Source organism: Podarcis liolepis, assembly GCF_965112155.1.
Source record: "Podarcis liolepis genome assembly, chromosome: 5".
Lineage (NCBI taxonomy): Eukaryota > Metazoa > Chordata > Lepidosauria > Squamata > Lacertidae > Podarcis > Podarcis liolepis.
This window is the reverse complement of record NC_139556.1, coordinates 68,143,907-68,166,722: the sequence shown is the minus strand read 5'-3', so window position 1 is coordinate 68,166,722 and position 22,816 is coordinate 68,143,907. Positions and strand designations below refer to the sequence as shown.

The window sequence follows — 22,816 nt, the reverse complement described above, 5'->3', positions numbered from 1 at the left end:
AAAAAATCACTATTTAAAGCCAAGCATTTGTGGGATGGATAGGGATTAAAGATAGATTCCTGATCTGGCAAGCTTGAACAACATTAACTTTAGGAACTCGTGCACTAACCTGTGTTTCTTGGATAGAGGCTCAGTCTTGTTTTAATGTGTGTGTATGTGCAAGAGAGAGATACTTGACAGAATCTACAGAACATGACTTCACAATGGCAGTTGGAGCTATTATTTACAGAATCAAGGAGTATGTTTCCATGGTACTAGATTATTCCATAGTTTCTCAGATGACAATATGAAATGCTGTAGAGAAATGGGATTTTGGTGAGTGCTAAAGATTAAAGAAGATTGATTTGGGTAGGTGGTTCTGGACATACTGCATCTCTGGATTTTTAACTATTTCATATTTGCAGATGTATTTACGGTGTGGTGACAAACACATCACATACTTCATGAATGCAGCATACTGCCCCAGCATCCTAGTTATCACGGGGGATGTGAAAATTGATAAATTTATCTCACCAGTGTTTTTTACATGTCTACAGTAAAACCTTAGAGGCAGGAATTGGAAGGCAGGGATTAATTTAATGACCAGATATAAGGTCTCATAATTCATACAGAAGTATATCAGCACTGTGTGTTTCCCCACAATTAAGAATTTACATACATTAAATGGATCTTAAAAGTAACTAGGACTATAAGGAAGCACTCTTAAATACATGCAACGTTTGATACAAATATGCAAAAAGATATACAGTACTTTAAACCTATTACATGAATTCTTCATATACCTGAAAGATAGATATATTCTGTGGCAATAACAAAGACTACAGTACATGGGTTGGTCCAGCAAGGCTTTTGTAAGGCTTTGCCTGCAACAAAGCACCACATTTTACAACTAAATGAAAAATAAAATAATTACACACTTTTGTAACTTCCAGAATTAAAGCTTCTCAGTATCCAAAACCTGTTTTTAAAGTATAGACACGCACAGGCAGAGCCTACAGCCAGTACAGTACCCTCAGCTGCGCTGCACAGAGGGGTGGCCCTACCATTAGTCAAAGTGTGATAGCTGCTTTGGTGAGATGTGGAAAGGCAACAAATTATTGCAAAATTTATTATTAATGTACTTTTGCTACAAGGGAGGGATGGAAGTGCTTGTTAGGTTTTCTGCCTCAGGTACCAAAATAACTTGTCTGGCCTTAATGGGTACGATGCACCTTGACTTGGTGGGGGAATAGGTGTTATTTGCTTCTCAGCCTCAGGCAACAAACTATATTGAGCCAACATTGGCTGCAGGCTAGGCTTAGAACTGGAGAGCAGGGAGCAGCTGGCTAGTTGCAGAACACCCTTCTGCAGCTGTAGATTCGTACAAGTCCACCTTCTAGATTTGAATTTCCTCCTCACTTATTGAGCTCTCACGGATGAAGGACCAGAAGATGTTTGCAGAGATGCCAGCAGATTGTTGTCCATGTTTTCATGAGTCTTACAAAGGTGAGATAGGAGACCCACCAGTGGACCAGTGTCTTGCTTCGGTAATGGATGGGATGAGAGCCAACAAACTGAAACTCAATCCAGATAAGACTGAGGTACTGTTAGTGGGTGGTTCCCTGGACCAGATGGGTGGGAGCTTGCCTGCTCTTGATGGAGTTGCACTCCCTCTGAAGGAGCAGGTTTGTAGCAGATCATTTGCTGTCACAGGTGGCCTCAGTGGCCTGGAATGCTTTCCATCAGCTTTGGCTGGTGGCCCAGCTATGCCCCATCTGGACAGAGATAGCCTAACTACTATTGTCCACGCTCTGGTAACCTCAAGGTTAGATTACTGCAATGTGCTATACGTAGGGCTGCCTGTGAAGATGGTTTGGAAACTTCAGCTAATGCAGAATTCTGTGGCCAGGTTGCTCACCAGAGCAAGACAGTTTGAGCATATTACACTGATTCTGGTCCAACTGCACTGGCTACCAGTAAGTTTCTGGGCCCAATTCAAAGTGCTGGTTTTGACCTATAAAGCCTTAAACGGCTCCGGACCATGATACCTCAAGGACCGCATCTCCATATGAACCTACCTAGACACTGAGATCATCTTCTGAGTCCCTTCTTCGTGTGCCTCCTCTTCGAGAGGAGTGGCAACACAAGAACAGACCTTCCCAGCAGTGGCTCCCTGTCTGTTGAATGCTCTCCCCTTCATTATACACCTTTAGGCACCAGTCAAAAACATTTTTATATATTTTCTGTTTTACAGAATGAACCATGGAAAGAGAAGAAGGGAAGTCACTGATACTTTAAGGATGTAAAATGAGTATTTGAAATTGCAAAAATGTTCCATTTTAACCAGGTCTTTGGTTGATTCGATTGACATCCTAGGCCCTTTTAAAATGTGGGGTTTTGGGGGGGTATTGGGTGGTTGTTTTTATTCTGATTATGTATTTTGTGGTTTTATATTTTGATTTTATTCTGTGAACTGCCCTGAGACCTTCAGGTATAGGGTGGTATATAAATTCAATAAATAAATAAAATAAAAAATATTTCTTTCAGAGGAACCTTGCATCTCCCTCAGGCACAGGCTTCCCTGTTCTGCTGAGACGCAGAGACTCAGAATCTTTCACCTAGTTGTTATAGTATGTGAATACAGTGGTGCCTCGCAAGACGAAATTAATTCGTTCCGCAAGTTTTTTCTTCTTGCGAGTTTTTCGTCTTGCGAAGCACGGTTTCCCATAGGAATGCACTGAAAATCAATTAATGCGTTCCTAGGGAAACCGCCTTCAGACCAGGTCCGGGGACAGTCTGTCCCCCGACCTCTTCTGAAGGCTGGGGGGGGGGGGAACAAGGGCTTTTCTTCCCACTGCCAGCCTTCAGAAGGCTGTTCTGAAGGCTGGCGTTGGGAAGAAAAGCCCTTCTTCCCACCTCCCGCCCCGCAAGCTCCGGGGACAGGAGGGCTTTGCTGCCAACCGCCAGCATTTTAAAAGCCCCTGCTGTCCCGGGGCGATTTTAAAATGCTGGCGGGCGGGAGCGAAGCCTCCGCTGTCCTGGGGAGATTTTAAAATGCTGGGGGTCGGCAGCGAACGCTTCGCTCCCACCCGCCAGCATTTTAAGATCGCCCGGGGCAGCGGAGAAGTCTCCCCTGTCCCGGGAAGGCAGGCGGGGGGGAGCAAAGACTTTTGCCCCCCACCGGCCTTCAGAAGAGGTCCAGGACCTCTTCTGAAGGCCGGCTGTGGGCGAAAGTCTTTGCTCCCGACCGCCAGCAATTTAAAACAGGTCCCCGGAGATTTCCCTATGGGCTTTCGTCTTGCGAAGCAAGCCCATAGGGAAATTCGTCTTGCGAAGCGCCTCCAAAACAGAAAACCCTTTCGTCTTGTGGGTTTTCCGTCTTGCGAGGCATTCGTCTTGCGGGGTACCACTGTATATTATTCCTTCCCCTTAATTGTTACAGAGCACTATATACATAAAATAACACTACTGTGGACATTCACTTCTTATATAAAAAACAGTGGATAGAAAATTGGACCCTCATTCCTAATGATGGAATTGCCGTCTAGTGATTTCCACCAGGTTACAATTACAAGTTGTCATTTTGTGTGTGCTCTTCTTCTTGTTAAAGCAATTATCACAACAGCCAGAAATAAAAATAAGCCATTAACAACAACAGATAGGAATTTTGATCACAGGAAACTTGAAGTGAGGTCCATTCAGGCAGGAAAGCTTGTGATCCCACAGTAATGTTCTCAACTCTGGTTCTTCACCATTTTCTTGATGCTAGATAAGAGTTGTGACATAGCAGAAATCCGCTGTGTGTCTTTGATATGGTACATCTGAAACTGAATAAAATATAGATGTTAAGTGAAACAATGTAAACATTCTGAACTGTAGACACTTTGGCATAATGGTAGGCAGACTTCAGGCATAAAGGATTTGCATTCGTATTTTGCTAAAAACCCGGAGAACCTAAAACTAAATGGAGCATATTGGAAGACACATGCACTTCGTATGAAAGATTTTATTTTTATTTTTGAGTACAAGAACTGAACAGAGTTCACAGACATTCCACATAAAAACCTTCATTTCAGTAGCATGCTTCTAGGGCAAGAGGAAAGGAAGTCATTTTGTTTTCCTGTCTTTGTACTATTGGGAGTCAGAAATCGTTGCCAATCTACTGCAAATCATTCAGAAATCAACCCATAGATACAAATTGATTTGCTGCTTTAAGAAAGAAAGCTGCCAGTAGCTTCTGAACTCAGATTAGTAATTTTGTACTGAATGATTACTACTACTACTATTGTTATTACTGTATTGGCCTGAATATAAGCCTCACCCCCCCCCCCAAAAAAAATTCTGACTGTGAAAAGTTAAAGTGCAGCTTAAATTCTTAATCTTACAAAGACTGGTTTTTACGATATCGCTGCTGAAACAGACAAACTGTAAAATGGAACGGGAGGACTGCGGATTTTTAAAGGAGCGCCTTATATTTGGGTATTGTCTTTTTTTCTCTCCCCCCCCCCTTGAATTTTAAAGGTGCAGCTTATATTCAGGTGCGGCTTATATTCAGGCCAATATGGTATTCATTTCATTTCTATACTGCTTTATATTTTTAAGGAAAATATTTGTCTCCACTACTTGTCCCCAGAGCACTCACAAAGATGCTTTTACCCCATATGTGTTTGTGAGTTAGACATGGGCCAAGAAGACTACAGAACAGCTTGTGACATTCATTCCCCGCTCATCCGTTCTCCAGTACAAAGTTATTCCCTTCTGAAGGTGCTTTGCCAATGTAAAGGGGGTGTTGTGTTCATTGTGTATAGTCAGCTCACTGTAACATGTAATTTACCCGCGTCAGACCTGTGAGTGGAGAGTATAAAACAGATACCTATTAAAAATATCAAAGAACCTTGTGGTGGCTTAAAGGCTAACAAATTTATTATGGTATAAATTTAAGTCATGATAGCTTTTTAAAAAAAGGTTTCCTTCTGCTTTTTCAAACTAAAGAGAGCGAAACAGCCTTTATGCAATAGCCTTGGGGAAAGGCTGCCTGCTGAGGCATGAAAGGGCTATTAGTTTAAATCTGACTTTTAATTGTGTATGTTTTCTCTTCAGTCCCATATATCAATAAGAGACACCCTTTTAGCTCTTCCCTGAAGCCTCAGGAGCAAGCTTGAATTACAGGTCCCAGGATGAAGCTAAACCAAGTTGATTAAGTCAGAGAGATATTTTAATAATTCGAATCAAAAAGTGTTATCAAGGCGTTGTGCGCCTTTGGCTTCCAAGTTTTGACATGGGTTTGTTTTTCATAGTATTTTTAATGTATTAAAAAAAAAAACTTTAACCACAATGCTAGTCAAAGCTTGCAAAACTGAGATTGTGAAAATTATCAGAATCAAACAGTATTGATTCTCAAGGCTCAGTCATTATCCCGGGGTTTGTTGTAACTTCGGGTGGTAGTAAGCGCTGGAGTAGAGTATCTCAACATGAGCATGTCATCATATTTGAAATGAATCATGCCCTTACTTGTGTGACTTATAACCAGCCATTTGAACTAGCGCCATAAATGTTTTTGATTTTCCCAGGCTTTTACTCTTTTTTATTTGTGTGTTTTATCTTGTAAAACACTGATGAGAACCATATAAACCTTTTAAAACAAATAAACTAAAAAATCTGAATCACCCTTCAGTGCAACGGGATGAAGAACCTCCAGATGTTCATAGAATCGTAGAATTATAGAGCTGGAAGAGACCCCAAGGGCCATCTAGTCCAACCCCCTGCAACGCAGGAATGGTGCTGGCAGCCAACATAGCCACTGGCCAGGGATAATGGGAATTGTAGTCTAACGACATCTTGGAGGCCATAGGTTCCCCATCCCTTTGTTAGTGGTTGGCATTTGGAGTGTAAGAGTAAGCATGAAGGTTTCATAGACCAGAAGACAACCTCTCTGGTTCTCAGCTATGAGCCTGTGTTTGTGAGTATATTACCTTATTAAGCAGCATATCAAAGAAGGCAGTGCTCCAGTAGGCTTTATCCTCAGCTGGGAAGTGAAGTAATGCTTTGAGACCATTGTCCATCTGCTGGTGTGTTTTGCCTTCCCTTACAAAATTGAACTTCAGGAAATGCTCAGGTTCGATGGCAAAACTCTCCACTTTGGGATACAAAGAGCTCAATTCCAAGACATCATCACCCTGGAACATATTTTGCTCTGGATACAGGAAATGGGGGAGGTGTTTGGTCACTAAGCAAGAAAGCAAGATCACCAGAAGACGATACACGGACCCTTCCAGATCCATCCAGTCTTCAGGGGAAGGGAAAAAGTGAGTGGCCCAGAGCAACACCATCTAGGAGGAAGTATTAACAGTTAGCAAAAGGTCAAAGGCAAAGGCAATGCGGGAGGGGGGGTGGAATGAAAATCAGCCTTTGGGTCATCATCATCATTTCATCATTTTTAATTTGTATACCGTCTTTCTATCTTACAATACTCAAGGCGGTTTACAAGCTGAAGAAACAAAAAATGTACATCTTATAACAATCGAATGCAATACAAAAATGTGATAATAAAACAAAACTTTAAAATAAGCAACCTACATCAAAAAAACATTCAACAATCATTAGAATAGAATAAAATAATAATATCAACATATAAAGTCATTTACCAGAAGGAAAGGTGGCAGTCTTAGAGGATGGACCTGTGCTTGCTTTTTCTTTTTAACCATAAATTGTGTACTGCCCAGATATACTTTTATTAAAAATACAGATTATAGGTGCTTCAATAAGTATGTGTTGTCACATGTAAGAGATGAAGGGAGGCTGGTTGGATTGTTTAAGCCACAAGCTTTGACTTCTGTGCATCATTTAAAGTGCTGCTAACTATAATGGCTTGAATAATATCTATTCCAATTAAACTTTTTATTGCACTAGCCATAGGCCATGGCATTCAGAAGGAGAACAACAACAAAAAAACAATAACCATAAAAATCATCGGGCACCACACATACAATAAAACCACGGTCACGGCTACTAAAATTATTTGTTGCATTAAATAGAATAGAGTAGCAGAAGATTCTCAGGAAAGATGTGCCAAATTAAATAGAATAATATATAAGAACCAAGTAAACTATATTTCTGGCCTCCCAAATTTGTTTCTCATGCAAAGGGTTATGATTATATTTACTTAATTCATTTCTATACCGCTTTATATTTTTAATTTAAAAAAAATCAAAGCAGTTTACAACACATTAAAACATCAGCTAAAACAACTCAGAACAAAGCATTACTGAAGAAAGTCAAATATAAAGTATACATTGAAAGCAACAGGAAATCAAAATATTACCTTTTGTTTCAAAAATCAAATCAAAATATTACCTTTTATTTCAAAATAAAACAATACAAAGGAGATCAACCACAGAATGCACATTTAACTTAGCAAAGCTACGGTAACTAAAAAACATTATCTTAGCCATTTCAAAAGAAAACATTACTAAAGGAAGTCAAATGTGAAATGCAATTTAAAATAGCATAATTAACAAGAGAATAAAATACTGCCTTAAGTACAGAACATAGATTGCCCAAATCTATCAAGTAAGTTCAGGAATTCCCTGTTCAGGTGCCCTTAACATTTTTGTCATTGTCCTCTGAGTGACTGTGCTGCCTCTGCTTCCTTATTGCCCTCAACCTATGGCAAGAGCATCATGCAGGAAGCACCATGTGTATGTGCTCTAAGTACTGTAGCTGCCATCTTGGCCCTTTCTTCACCCCTAGAATAAGCTGGCAGGGTTAGGGTTTGCTTATTCAATACAAAATTTATCCCAATTTAGTCAGCCCTAAATTACACTCAAATTGGTGGCCTAGCTGAGCTGGAACTTTGTCCTTGTTGCTTGGGAAGTGTGTTGCTGCATTAATGTTTCCTAGGCACTTATTCTAATGATTAAGAGACGCACAAACAGCTTTTTATCAAACCAAAGCAACTCATGTAGTTAAGGCCAATCAGGTAAGCTTTGTAAACTCAAGACAATTAAATACACAATTTGCAAACAAAGCTGAACAAAAACAAGCTAAAATGTGTTTGTTCTGAAATTGGCCTGGTTCCTAGAACAATCATGCATCTAGCTACAATAAAAAGTGCAACAACTCCGAGAAGATGCCCGTAAGCCACATGGCATGTATCCAGGATTTTGGAAAACATGTTCTGCCGCTTTGTGTTCTCTATCCTGAAGTGGTGAAAGATGAAGCACGTCCCAAAAAATGAAATGCAAACTAAACAGCAACCTAGGTGTCCTGCTATCGCCATGTTGCAGTGCTGTAAAAGCATCAAGTCTGAAGTTGCTTGCAACAATATAGAAAATGTGCTGCACAGCCTAAACTCAGCACGTGGAACCTAACACTGGTGCTTCAGAACGATAAAACAAAAGTTCTCAAAGTGTGAAGTCAGCTAATAATGACTTAAGCAGTACCCTAGTTCACCCTTCATACAATCTCCCAGGCAAATCATGTGAAGCAGAAAGATGTTGCTCCCACCATTATTTTAAATAATAATAATAATAATAATAATAATAATAATAATAATAATAATAATAATAATAATTTATTTATACCTCGCCTATCTGGCTGAGTTTCCCAGCCACTCTGGGCGGCTCCCAATCGAGTGTTAAAAACAATACAGCATTAAATATTAAAAACTTCCCTAAACAGGGCTGCCTTCAGATGTCTTTTAATAATAAGATAGCTGCTTATTTCCTTGACATCTGATGGGAGGGCGTTCCACAGGGCTGGCGCCACTACCGAGAAGGCCCTCTGCCTGGTTCCCTGTAACCTCACCTCTTACACTGAGGGAACCACCAGAAGGCCTTTGGCGCTGGATCTCCGTGTCTGGGCTGAACGATGGGGGTGGAGATGCTCCTTCACGTATACAGGACTGAGGCCATTTAGGGCTTTAAAGATCAGCACCAACACTTTGAATTGTGCTTGGAAACGTACTGGGAGCCAATGCAGATCTCTCAGGACTGGTTTTATGTGGTGCCGGCAGCCACCCCTAGTCACCAGCCTAGCTGCCGCATTCTAGATTAATTGCAGTTTCCAGGTCACCTTCAAAGGTAGCCCCACGTAGAGCACATCGCAGCAGTCCAAGCTGGATATAACTAGAGCATGCACCACTCTGGCGAGACAGTCCGCAAGCAGGTAGGATCTCAGCCTGCGTACCAGGTGGAGCTGGTAGACAGCTGTCCTGGACACAGAATTAACCTGAGCCTCCATGGATAGCTGTGAGTCCAAAATGACTCCCAGGCTGCACACCTGGTCCTTCAAGCTGGAAGTCCTCCACACCAGCCTACCCCCTTTCCCCCCAAAACAGTACTTCTGTCTTGTCAGGATTCAACCTCAATATTTTTCTTTCTCAAAAAGGAGCTATGGGGAGAAGGGGCACAATTTGGAGCAGAACTACGGTACATGGAGAAAGGAGATTTAACCCTTAGCTCCATGCCTGATATACATTTTCCACCAAAGCAGGTATTCACAATGGAAAGGAAAATATAGACATATGTTTTGTGCTCCATGACTAACAGCAGCTTGGAGGGGGTAGGGTTGGGATCTGCACTGAAGAACCATGAGAGGAGCTTTAAAAAAACACCAAAATCCACACCACCTGACCCCAACCATGCTTTGTAGAAACTCCCACATCATGTCTACTTTGGCCTTCATTGTAACAACAAGAATAACAAAATGTGTCCATGGCATTTGGGATTAAGCAAAACAAAGGAGAAGGGAAGAGAGATCCTATATTCATTAGGAAAACATCTGAGAATGGCTACCATGTCAAGTTTCATAACACTTTCCCATTTTTAAATATTTAACCTGTTTGCCTTCACATTAGGGTCACTATTTGCAGACTGGGATTCAATCACATCCCAGAAAATTCAGGTTGATTAATTAAAGTGAATTTGGAACTCTTGTGCAACAAAACCTGCTTCCCCTCCAAAATGTGACTTTTAACTAAGGAAATTTTTTGAAAAATGCACTGGAATGTATAGGGTAACAATTACTTGACCCAACATCATATAACACTCCCACAAACAAATCAGAATTAATGCTTAATAGCCAATATTGCATAACCTCCCCGCAAACTGAATACTCAATAGCAGATATTCTGAAAGTGATGTAGACCCCCCCTTATTCCCAATTTGCCAATCGGGTACAGGGCTGAGAGGCCAAAATCAAATGTATTTTAATACATGTGGGTAATTGACAAATCTCTGCTTTGCTGCAGCTCATTCATATGAGCCACTGTGCAGAGAGAGCAACCAACAGGTTTGCACATAAAAGGTCACAGCATCCTTCTCACTGTGTCTCTGGACCAGTGCTTCCCCACCTTCACCTTCTTAGATGGCACACATATGCTGCCCTATAGGCTTTTCCACCTCTGCAGGAAACAGCGTCAGAGAGGGGGTAGCAATCATTACATACTATATTATAGGCTGTTTACAGATTCGGGTGTTAAAAACAGCAGCAGAACCCTGCCCTGGTACTTCTTAGTACTGGGTGTGGGGATTTTAAAATAACAAATGAGGCATGGCTGCTTGTTTTCCCCGCATACTTGCCAGGGAGCATACGCTGCTGTTCTGCCTACCATTGCGCAAGCAACAGCTTGCTCCAAGGCAAATAAGCCACATCAAAAGGACTGAGATTAACAGTCCAGAAAAACCTACCTTCAAGTGGTGAAATGCAAGCCCACATTTCTTGCCTTCCTCTCTCCAGTTCTCATGGGCGACTTGATCAAGGAGGCGGAGGCTGTCCAAACGATACCCCTTTAGGGTGCTCACAATCTGAATGAGTTTCAGGATGGGACGGTTGGTGGAATATCTAACAAGAGAAACACATGGTTAGAAGTTGAAATATTTGAGGATTTCAGGGTAGAATTGACTACAGAGGGGAACCAATACACCAGAGGGAAACACATGAAACTCACATTGTCATCCATGAAATAGATTGTGTCAACAGATTAATATCCCAAACTGAGCCCCCTCTGAGGGGAGGACTAAGGGACCCCTGACCATTAGGTCCAGTTGTGACCAATGCTGGGGTTGCGGTGCTCATCTCACTTTATTGGTCAAGGGAGCCAGCATACAGCTTCCAGGTCATGTGGCCAGCATGACTAAGCCACTTCTGGCGAACCAGAGCAGCACACAGAAACGCCGTTTACCTTCCCGCCAGAGCGGTACCTATTTATCTACTTGCACTTTGACGTGCTTTCGAACTGCTAGGTTGGCAGGAGCAGGGACTGAGCAACAGGAGCTCACCCCATAGCGGGGATTCAAACCGCCAACCTTCTGATCGGTAAGTCCTAGGCTCTGTGGTTTAACCCACAGTGCCACCCGCGTCCCTGAGGGGAGGGCTACATTGAAGCTATTGGGCCAATAGAGATGGTGATCTGGTCACTGCCAACTTTCATTTTTTCCCCTAAGGAAGGACGCATCGATTCCAAACACAGCAAATAAGCATAATGTGCAAAGCATCAGAAGAGATCTCAGCCACACAGACACATACAAGCCCCCCCAAATCCCCATATTCTTGAGTACACAGATTTGTCAAAAGGCAAGGTTATCTATCACCTTTGGCAGTCAGGTCATGCATTTGCTAATGTCTCTGTGGCACACAACATACGCAGAGTCCTATATGCATATGCACAGTAATGCAGGAACAATATCCCTCAATTATGAGGGATAACATTTGTTCATTATTAGGGGAATATACATACGATTCTGTGAATGTATATGCTATATAGACATAGTAAGCAGGGGTTGGGTCAGAACAATTCAATACTATTTCCCCATCGCATGTTGACTTTTCACAGTGTTACAACCCTGTATGCTATTTTGGTTTTAGGTATGCAGATGTTTGAGCCACTCCTTTATCTGCAAATTCCTTCAAAGATGTAACATGTAAATCAGTCGCAAGTGTGATGGCCAAACCCATAACTCTCCTTCATACTGCAATCATGTTCCTCACAGATGTGTGGTCTGGATTTTGGGCATGGCTATCCCGCCCACAGTCTTTCAAGTTTGTTCAGGCAAAATAGCTCTTCTGCGGCACCTCTGTGGGAGATGCATCTCTTTCATGAACTGGGGAGAGTTACTGATTTGTGAGGTAAAGTTTGAAGGCGCCCAACACTGACAGCATAATTCATCTTAAATTCAACTGCCAAAAAAAAAGCAAAGGCTTCAAAACTTGCTGCTCAAGGGTCGATGAGGGGCAAAATGTTCAGTTCTCATATTTGCACACATTGATTAAGTGAATGTATGCAAAATTAATTTGGGATTTGGTTTACCACCATGACAGATCTAAAAGATGGAGAAAGATGCTTTCAAACTGACCCCTTCCTACTGTGTAACCTTCCCATTGAATTGCTTCCAGCTAGATCTTTATACTGTAATTAACTATTCTCAACACGTCTCCTGGGTCAGTTGTTGACTTCAGCCAAGACAACTCTTCTTCTTCCTCCATCTACTCCTTCCATATTGGTCAATAGGGGACCTTATCATTAAGAAACAGCTATTTTGTATTCTAAGAAAACAGGCAGTGAGAGCAGGCTAGAAGAGAGAATGACCCTGACAAAGGCAGATTACACTGATCTGTCTCAGTCTCATATTAGTTGGACTGACTTGGGGGTTATTCACACTTAACTTTCCTCCACTCTTTCTGGCATAGTTCATGCCGAAAAGCTCCATGTCTGAGTGTGTAAAAGCTCTCCCTGCAAAACCTGAGCTTTCCTTGCAAAACTCACTCTTTAAAGCTCGATCGGAGCAAACAGTAATCCGTGGAAAATCCAAATTGACGTTTGCTCCAACTGACTGCTAAAGAGCGGGTTTTCATGGTGAAAACTCAGGGCAAAAAAACCCAGATAAACTGCTTGGACATGGAGCTTCTAAGTGTGGACCTGTGTCTTGAAAGAGTAGGGCAAAACATAATTGTGAATAAGCCCTTATCTTCACAGGGACAAAATTGGTTGCAGGTCATCCCAGGGTGGAAATAGCTTGTTTATGAGTTCATGACTTAGGGCACGTGGGAAGGCATACAAAAACATTCTAGAAACCTAGGGAAATTACCCACAGTTAGTCAGGGCCAACTGCCCTCTGGACCACATTGATTATCAGAGGACCCAAACAACGAGGATTGCCTGTGCATCAACTGAAGACTCACTAGCTCATCTCACTACCAGTTTATGGTACTCAGTAGCATAAATCCAATTTTAGCTGAATAAATGCACCTAGAACCATTTTTTAAATGCTCTGTCCCTAGAGCAGGGGTCAGCAACCTTTTTCAGCCGTAGGCCAGTCCACAGTCCCTCAGACCATGTGGTGGGCCGGACTATATTTTTTGGGGGGGGGGGGATGAACGAATTCCTATGCCCCACAAATTACCCAGAGATGCATTTTAAATAAAAGGGCACATTCTACTCATGTCAAAACACGCTGATTCCCGGACCATCTGCGGACCGGATTGAGAAGGCGATTAGGCCGCCTCCAGCCCATGGGCCCTAGGTTGCCTACCCCTGCCCTAGAGCATAGATGAAGGCAAATAAATACGCACGAAAGGGATCCATTTATAATTTATAATGAAATATACAGGACTTTCTTGTAGTCCAGGGGTGGGGAACCTGTGGCCCACAGAGAAATCTATATTTTATACCTATACTATATTTTATACCTTTCCACGCAGAAATTATTAGCTTCACAGTCCCGTGTGAAAAGCACAGCAATTAAGAATTTAAAATAACATCTGCTTCCTTTCTTAAAATACTCATGATCTACCCAGGCTGGCCTCCTCCTCGCTTCCCACCCTTCAAAGATTTTAGGAGGTGATAACGCTGGTGAATCTCATGCCTCAACAAGTTACCTAGGAAAGCTGCAGAGCGATCATCTCTGACAACTTTAAAGTAGAGGCTATCAAACATAGTGCACTGACTCTGTGACATTGTTTGGTCCCATATTCCTTGAGTCATCATCTGACATAAAATGTTCTTGCAGAAATATGGAGCCAATTAATTATCACTCTCATACTCTATTCTAAGACAGGATAAGCTACACTGAAAGCATCCTGGCATATATGTATCCAATGTATATAATTAGGAGATAGGATGTAGCTTGCATTTCATGATGAAGCAGACCCAGAAGGGAGAAGCATTTCCCTACAAATAGAAAAAAATCTTGCATTTTGCCAAAACTCCATGCTGCAGTATTTTTTAAAATTACAAGTTGCTAAGAATGTTCATTAGTCTGTAATGCACTGGTTGTGGATGTCATAGTGCGCGCGCACACAGTTCTCCAATTAAATATATACCAATACAGCTTTTTAATTCAGTTTTGTAAACACCGGAAATGCAAAAAATGGATTTTGCTTCATTGGTGAAAATGGCCTAATGCTGAATTGGCCAAGATATTACCTAAATGGCTGTTTAAAGTCACTTGTTTAGCAGTTTTCATCTTTTTTTATTTTTTTGTTGTTGCATCTGTCATTGCTTTTAGCTTGAATCATGCCCAAGGGAGCTAAAAACAATGCTAGATACAAAAAGGGGCAATACACACCCACCCACACTCACACACAAAGATGGGATGTAAATATTTATAATAAAATAAAGAATGAATCCATTCCAAAGCAAAATCCACATTTTAGAATGAATATGCCTGAATATTTTGTTAGGCTAAGCTGGAGCCTGGACTGGAAAAAAGGTTTCACATTAGATAGAACTGATTATATTGTTAATGGCAGTACTGACAAAATAACTTTTGTGTTTGTTGCCCTACCTTGTCTTAGAACTCTTCAGATTCACAAAAAGAGAGGAAAATGATTGGTGGCGTTCATTTAATTCCTACCATAATAATGATGATGATGATGTTTGTAGACCTCATGACTGGAGAGAGGCACACAACAGTTTTGTGACAAAGGAGGTGTATGGAGTGCATTGGTCATTGTATATGATTTCTGAAGCGTGTAGGATTTTGACCCTTCACTCTCCTCCACGCAACTCAAGAGAAATCTAGTTACACCAAATGCATATCCTAGAGAAGACATGACAGCTGAGACACTCTAAAAGATGCTCCTTTCCCCCAAGGTAGCATTCATAGCAACAATACAGGATTGCACTTTACCTCCAGTGATAGTAACTGGCAGGGATGTAGTCAGCTTCCTGAGTGACTTTGCTCATGCTGCTTTGTGGGAAACCCTTTTCTCGCCAATTGTTGCTGAGTTTCAGAACATCCTGCTTTCTCCTTATTACAGGGACAACATTGAAGCAGATCATTTTCCATCCACTGGACACTAGCAAAGGCAGCTGCATGTCATCATCCTTCAGCCTCTCAGCACTGAGTTCACCTGGAGAGGATCAAGGGAATAAATGCAATTAGAGATATGGACACCAGTGCCTCTTTTCCAGGCTCCCACCGTGGTCTTGTTTATTTTGGAAACAATACTCCCATCAGAAATAACAGAAAAGGAACCAATGTAGATCCTGTGTATAACTGAGAAGTGGCACAATTAGCAACCTTCATCTAACCCCCCCCCCAAAAAAAAAAACAACAACCAGCAAAGCATTTTAAGGCCTATTGTGGAGAAGAATAATTTGCTTGGGAGACGGTTTAGCAAAATTAAATTTAAGTTAAGCCACACTGGAATCAGCAGAACAATTTAGGACTAAACTATTACTAGATTGTGCCCCATTGTATACATATATAAATATATAGCCAAAGGAGTACGCATATATAATCCCTATATGTTCCTAGCTACAAGGATACTCCCCACCCCCTTTATTAAACCAGTGGCAATATTCTCACTCACTCTTTTTAAAAAATAATTTACTACATTTATATACCACTTTTCCCTCCAAAGAGCTCAAGGTGGTATACATGGTTCTGCCCTCCCCATTCTGTCTCCACAACAACTCTGTGAAGGTAAATTAGACTGAGAGACAGTGACTCACCCAAGGTCATAATTCAACACTCTAACAACTACACCTTCTTCTTCTTTGGCAATCACTCGTAGCCAAGTAGGATTGTCTTTCCTGAACACGGTCTTAACTGTGAGTCCGTAAGTGTCAGGTACTGAGCAGAGAAGGAATAGTGGAGACTGCTTCCCCATCCTGGCCCTTCCAGGGAGGAAGAATACAGTATAGATTTACAACAGGGGTTTGAGGGAGGTCGTAGCTCAGAGGTGGATAAGGGGGAAAGTTGTGAAATGGGAGAGCCAGAGCAGCAGCTGGCTGACACATTGTCATTAGAAAGCATTCCATACCTTCCATCTCCCAGAACCTGGTGGGCCTTAAAAGTAGGAGAGCAAAGAGCTCAAAGACAGAGGGCACATAGCAGCACCTGTAGAGGAGACGATGAGGGTGACAAATGGGGAAGTGGGAGTGATGGAGAGGTGGAGATTCACTCAGGATAACGTCATTATCCAAGAGGCTGGTTTCTATAGCCTCTCTCTGTAAAGATTGAAATAAAAAAGGACTGTAACAAAGTTTTCTTTGTCTTTATAATTTCCTGGGCAACCAGCTGGGGGCCACTGACAACACCCTGACAGTAAGTGACTGTGGAGGCCAATTCGGGATCCACACGTCCTTCCACAGTGGGGACATAGGTTTCTAAGCAGAAGTTGATCATAGTGAGGGTTTGCCAAATGTGCCTTCCTCTTAGCACGTTTCTCCCTTTTGTCCTGAGTTCGAGCATCCAAAGTTCATGACACCTTTGGTAAAGGCTGTTCTCCAACTGCAGTGCTCACAGACCGGTGTTTCCCAAATGTCGGTATTTATACTCCATTTTTAAAAATTTGCCTTGAGACAGTCTTTAAACCTCTTTTGTTGACCACCAGCATTACACTTTCCATTTTTAAGTTTGGAACAGAGTAGTTGCTTTGGAAGATGATAATCAGGCACCCAAACAACATGACCAGTCCAACAAAGTTGATATTGAAGAATCATTGCTTCGACACTGGTGATATTTGCTTCTTTCAGTACACTGGCATTAGTTTGCCTCTCTTCCCAAGTGATGTGTAAAAAAATTTGGAGACACCATTGATGGAATCTTTTGAGGAGTTGGAGATGGCATTTATAAAGTGGTTCATGTTTCACAACCATACAGTAAGGTTGGAAGTACAATAGCATTGTAAACAAGCATTTTGGTTTCCCTGCGAATGTCCCGGTCCTCAAACACTCTGAACCACTATACCACACTGGCTTTCAGTATGAGTTAGGGCCAAACCCCATGACTGATATCATGATAGTTAATTTCTAAGAAATAGTGCTTGTCCAACTTCTCTAAACATTTAACATTCATTCAGTGATCTACCAAACTGCATTTTGCACACGCACTTCTGAAGAAGCTACATCCTACCTCGTTTTTTTGTAGCCAGTTTAGATTCCTAGACAAAAAAGACTGTATATTTGTTGTCTTCTGAAATCCCTTCTTTTAATTTTTTTCCCAAAAACTGCACCTCAGAGAGTTCCTTATATCATAACCAAACAAATGCAATTAGAGGGGAGAAAATAAATTTGCATGATGTAAGATTAAGAGTTTAGGATTGGTTCTTGTTACCACTTGTCTCTCATTATTGCTGACAGGTTGCTAGGAAAGTTTGACTGACCTATTCATTTAGCATTAGTGTGGCAACTGCAAAGCTGTCCTCCTACAAGCTATTTGTGGAATAAATTGTAGGCACAAGCTGAATGTATGCTACATACAGAACATAGCATTCTGAATCTCTGGCATGCGGAATCCCTAAGAGCCAGAATTTCCAGATACTGCTGTTAGAAGCATAAAAAGAGTCACATTTTCCAAAACGTTAGGATGCCAAAACTTCCCACCATTCATACCAATGAACCAGGTTCCAGAAATAGTCCGGCACATCCGAATCTAAACTGCTGAGAAAGCCTCTCTATGTATAGGAATTCTGGAAGTGGAAAGATGGATTCAAAGCCATCAGGCCTCTGTGCCAGTTCTGCTCTTCCTCGCCTTAGTTCTGCAGTAAAGAAATGACCTTCATCTGTCTCTCTGTAGCAGGGATAATGGATATGGCCTAAATTTGGATTTCTGCTCATCTAGCTTGTGGTAAATTCCAGCAGATGTTTTAAGGTCACGTTCGGTTTTGTGATCATTTTGTTATTGTTTCATTTTCTGCATGGTTTGTTTTTATGTATGCTGCTTAGAAACGCTAATTATTAAATGGCATATAAATGTCTTAAACAAAAAAAATATAAATAAAGAAACAATACCTCTAAGCTCCTTTCTGCGAAGCAAAACACCACTTTAAAGATAAGATTAGAAGAACCAAGTAAATGACTTGAAAAAAACATATAGGTATATATACGCCAGAGGTAGATAATGTATGGAAGCCTGGTGCAGCTTGCTTGCTTATTTATTTATTTAATTTATATACCGCCCTATACCCACAGGTCTCAGGGCGGTTCACAGAATAAAAACGAAATATAAACCACGAAATGCATTTTCAAAATAAAAACAACAACTCAATAACTCCCCTATAAAAAAACCCAAAACATTTTAAAAGGGCGTATCAACCAAAGGCTTGATTAAAAAGCACATTTTTCTAGTCCTTCAAGGTCTCACCAAATCTGTCAGTGGCAGCAAAACTTTTTTTCAAAACTTATTCAAAGCACTGCAGCATCCTGATGAGAATGTGAATCACACCTTCCTAATCACCAGATCAATAATTTAATGAGCAGGAAAGGGTGATGACCTCCTTCTCAACTGATATTCATGGGTGGGGTGTGTGTGTTTGTGTGTGTGTGCAGGTGCGTAGAATGACCATACCTACCCTCTGGCTACCACCCCGATTGTTGGTGTACAGAGGATTGGGGTAGGGTGAATATGGCCAGTAAGCCAAAATCGGGTTAGCCACAGCCCTGATACAAGAGAGGAGACTCATTCTGGTCATCACCCACCTTACCCCAGATGGTAGGTAGCACCCAGAGAAAGGACTCTGAAAATAACTGCAGTACATGGGCAAGCTAATCTGTAAGCAGACATCTCTTTTAAAGTGTGTGCTGTTAGCAGTGGGGACATGGTCTGAACCCCCTATGGTATGGAACTCCTCCCATGGAAGTTTACTTTGAACCTGTTTTCATGTCTTTTTGGCCACAAGTGAAGATTGCTTTCTTAGCCTTTTCCTAGCATGTTTCTGCTTTTATTGATGCCCATATTTTGCTGATTCAGTAGCTGTTTTGTAGATTTTTTTAGTACACTTCTATTATTTTATTTTTTTGAAAATTTCATGGATAATTTTTTTTTACTGAAGTATGGTACAGAAAAATAATAAATAAGATCTAATGCTCCGGGGATGGAATTGTCAGGCAACCTGTGGGGTCTTAGCCCCAATCCAGTATATTTCAGTCTCCATTCATGAATACCCAGCTCCCTGATAAGCATAGTTTACTGTGCAATCCTATGCATGATTACTCAGAAGTTCCACAGAGTTCAATAGTACTTATTCTCAGTCCCAAGAATGCATGGACAGAATTGCAGCCTAAATAACATTTACAACGTCAAGCTACCTCTACTGGGTGTTCTGTGAAAATTCTCCTCTTGCAAGAAGTTATCTTGCTCCAGGCCAGCAAGTCTTCCCTCCTTGCCAAACCTGACTGAAAGGATCATGAAACCAGAGGTAGGAGGTTCGGAGATCCCTGAGGCTCTGAGTCAGGCCCTGAGACCTGGCAACCCCATGAAACCCTGATTCATTTTTCGGAATGGATTCTTTCCTAGTTTGACATAAGGCACCTGCAACGATGCGGTGAGGCACCACTGTCATGGGGTGTAACGGCATGCACAAAACAGACTGAAAAATCAACAAACAGATCAACAGAAAAATGCGCTTGTCAAAAAGCAAACAGAAACCAAGTGCAGGGCTTTCCTGGAACATGAAACAGGCCAGGGCTAGCTGGGTGTTTGTTTCCATGCAGCGAAGACAGGGCAAAGGGTACTGCAGAATAATATATTGTGAGCTTCACTGTCATTATGGCTGTGAATGAGTGGCTAGGGATATTAATCAAAGAATCATAATGGTCCTGATAATGACAGAAGGGGATTTTCCTGATGGCCTGGGAACCAGCCTTCAGCACATGACAACCCTTGGAGTTAGAGAAAGGGGCAGAGGTGCAGTCTGCAGTTTGATTTTTGGAAAAGAGAGAGTGGAGAGTTTCTAACTGGAACCAATGTGCAGTCTGTCAGCAGGAAGAGGAGAAGCACACAAGTTTCTCCCCGGGAATCAGATGCACAGTTAGCTTACTGTAATTAGATCAGCTTGCTTCTACCATGTTTAGTGACAAATAAAGCCATCACATTGTGCCATAGGCAAGAGGAAAACCATCAGGGCAGAAGTGCACTTAATTGGAACTGAAACAGGGGTTCAGCATGCACTCTGTACAGAAATAAATTATCATGCCTACAGCTTTCCCTCCTTTCCATTGCCATCATTGCACACTGGGGTGTGAGAGTGTGCAGTTTATTTAAACATTTATATGCCACCTTATATACTGTACAATTCAAGGTGTGTGAAAATACCCTTCAAGTACTGTATAAACATATCCTGGCACTCGATCCCAGTCACACTGGGGTGATATTATGTATGTGTTCTAGCTTAAAAACATGCTCATCTGAGAGTGACCACCTATATCTGGTCTCCTGCTGTATTATTCCTCTGATCTTCTCTCCTTTCCCTCTTGTTAAGTCTTACGCTATGCATGTTGACTCAGAAGTTCCAAAGAATTAATTCCCAGCCCCTACTTGTCTGTCTTTTTCTTTCTGCCTGTCTCTTTTTCTCTCTCTTACACACCCACCCACAGACACACCTTGTTTGTTTCCGTTTCAGACAAATACCTGGTTTGATAAGGGACTGGTGCTTGCAATGCACAATCGCAGCAATGATCAATTCTTTCAGGAGATGAAGGACCTTGCCGGGCACAATGTGGCCACTGGATTCAGTACCACCCACCGCACTGAATACATCTTCTTTGGTCCAGTTTTCAGGGTGAGCACCTTCCTTAGGTACTCCTACATAGCAAGATCCTGGCATCTGGTAGTTCCCACGAGTAACCTTCTCGGAGTCGCTCTGTTCACCTGAACACTCCTGCATCAAGAGGGCATCCGCATCAATACACAAGGGAACCTCCATGCTTACTTCATCCTCAGCAGCAGAGAGGGCAAATTCCAAGGCTTCCAGGTTTCTTGAATAATCCACTATAAACCTGGGGTCCATTGCATTGACTCTCTCCAGTACAATAAGCAGAATGTTCTCTGCTTTCTGGAAACACTCAACTCTCCGGCTTTCACGGGACAGAATCACCTGGAGATAGCTATTCCAGTGAACAACCTTTGCGGCCATGGCTGAAGCGTGGCACAGAAGAAACCCCTCCCGAAAGTTCCTCTGCTGTTTCTGAAGCAGACAAAAACATTGATGCAGCTGCACACACAAAGATATGCCTGCAGGTGGGAGGAGATAGGCAAGGCAAAGTGGGCTGGAGCAGGGAGGAGTAGCATATGAAGAGGAATTCCACTGAAGTGTGAATAAACCTTATGTTTTCCTGTTACATAGTTGATAGAGTGCCAAGCTATTTTAAAATAGTCATTGTGAAACTGGTACATTCAGGTGAGCCAACTGAGACATCCGGTTGTCTGGCTACCTATTCTAATACCGCAGAATCATCCCACCCAGCAAGCCTGAAAAACTGGACTAACTGGTATAAGTCCACATGGCTCATTGATATTAAAGTAGACCTAACCCACACCAGCTGGAGAAGTGACTCTATGAATTCGTGTGATTTAAACTCGGTACAATTTGAGGCTTGCAACCATTAACAAACCCTCACCAACATTTCGAATGAATGTGAAATGAAATTCGCTTCTAATACTGTAGATTAAAAAGCATGGGAGAATGTGTAAGTTTCCATCTCAGTTGCTCGTTATTCCAGTCTTCAGGTCAGCTCGCCGCACCTCCACATCAGATTGCAATTTTTAAAATATAGATTATGAAAATTTGTATTTCCGAATGAACTATTAGAGTACACATTTTTGTACGCAATTGTGCCCAATATACAGTTTTTGCAAAGAATGTTTTCCCTAATATTTTCCCTAACGTAATGCATTTCTGTATATTCTTTTCACAAGTATGTGGCTTTTGTGCATACTTTATATGGATGTTTGTTCACATTACTTGGCTGGAGAACTACATTGTGAAATTGAGAAGCACAAATTTTGAAGGATTGCTCAATCTTGGTTCACATAAATGCAACCTGAATTAAATTTCTCCCACATCCCTGTCATGAACCATACACTTAAATCCAATTGAAAGAGGGTGACATACACAAAAAGGGACTCTGATAGCTAATGATGTTGATGGCCTATATAAATACGTTTCCTGCATCCCCCTCAGATTTAAAGGGAATGCACTTACTAGCATTTTTTAATTTGCTTTTTTATTTAGAATTTTAAATCCTCCTTTTCATTATAAAATAAACTCAAACCAGCTTACAACATAGAAATTCATATGAAAACACATCAAATGTAAACCAAACAACAACAAGCCCTGTCAAAGTCATGTTCCCATCTCAGGCAAAGGACAAGATAGTGCCTGAAGCTGACAAGCTGAATTTAACTTCAACACTGGCAATGAGATAGCCTCCTGCACTGCACCTGAGGAGAAGAGCAAACTTATTTAGGGGGTGCACGGTAGGGGCACACACAGATCTGAAAGGGGAATGAAGAGGGTCTCAAAGTGAACAACCAGATACCACTACCTTAACCAACATCTGTCACCTGAGGCGAGTGCGTGCCTCTGCCTAATGGTAGAGGCCCAAAGGCAA

The 22,816-nt window shown here is 41.7% G+C and overlaps 2 protein-coding genes across 5 annotated transcripts in view; both read right to left on the bottom strand.

The window, feature by feature from the left end:
- Positions 1 to 2,997, bottom strand: part of ANKMY1 (ankyrin repeat and MYND domain containing 1) — a 40,539-nt gene extending 37,542 nt beyond the window's left edge. For 2 of the 4 annotated variants that reach the window (XM_083506345.1, XM_083506347.1), the window contains exon 1: positions 110 to 143. The gene's annotated coding sequence lies outside the window, so the exon portion shown is untranslated. Of the gene's footprint in view, positions 1 to 109 lie in introns of all 4 variants that reach the window. The other 2 variants (XM_083506342.1, XM_083506344.1) reach the window with 2 other exon arrangements.
- A 400-nt stretch (positions 2,998 to 3,397) lies between these two features.
- Positions 3,398 to 21,443, bottom strand: MAB21L4 (mab-21 like 4). Its single transcript, XM_083506506.1, has 5 exons — positions 20,835 to 21,443; positions 15,108 to 15,330; positions 10,668 to 10,821; positions 5,952 to 6,308; positions 3,398 to 3,806 (listed from the first exon to the last, which is right to left on the bottom strand). The coding sequence occupies exons 1-5, from the start codon at positions 21,337 to 21,339 to the stop codon at positions 3,714 to 3,716; spliced, it is 1,332 nt and encodes a 443-aa protein (XP_083362632.1). The 5' UTR covers positions 21,340 to 21,443; the 3' UTR covers positions 3,398 to 3,713.
- Between the last annotated feature and the right edge of the window lie 1,373 nt (positions 21,444 to 22,816).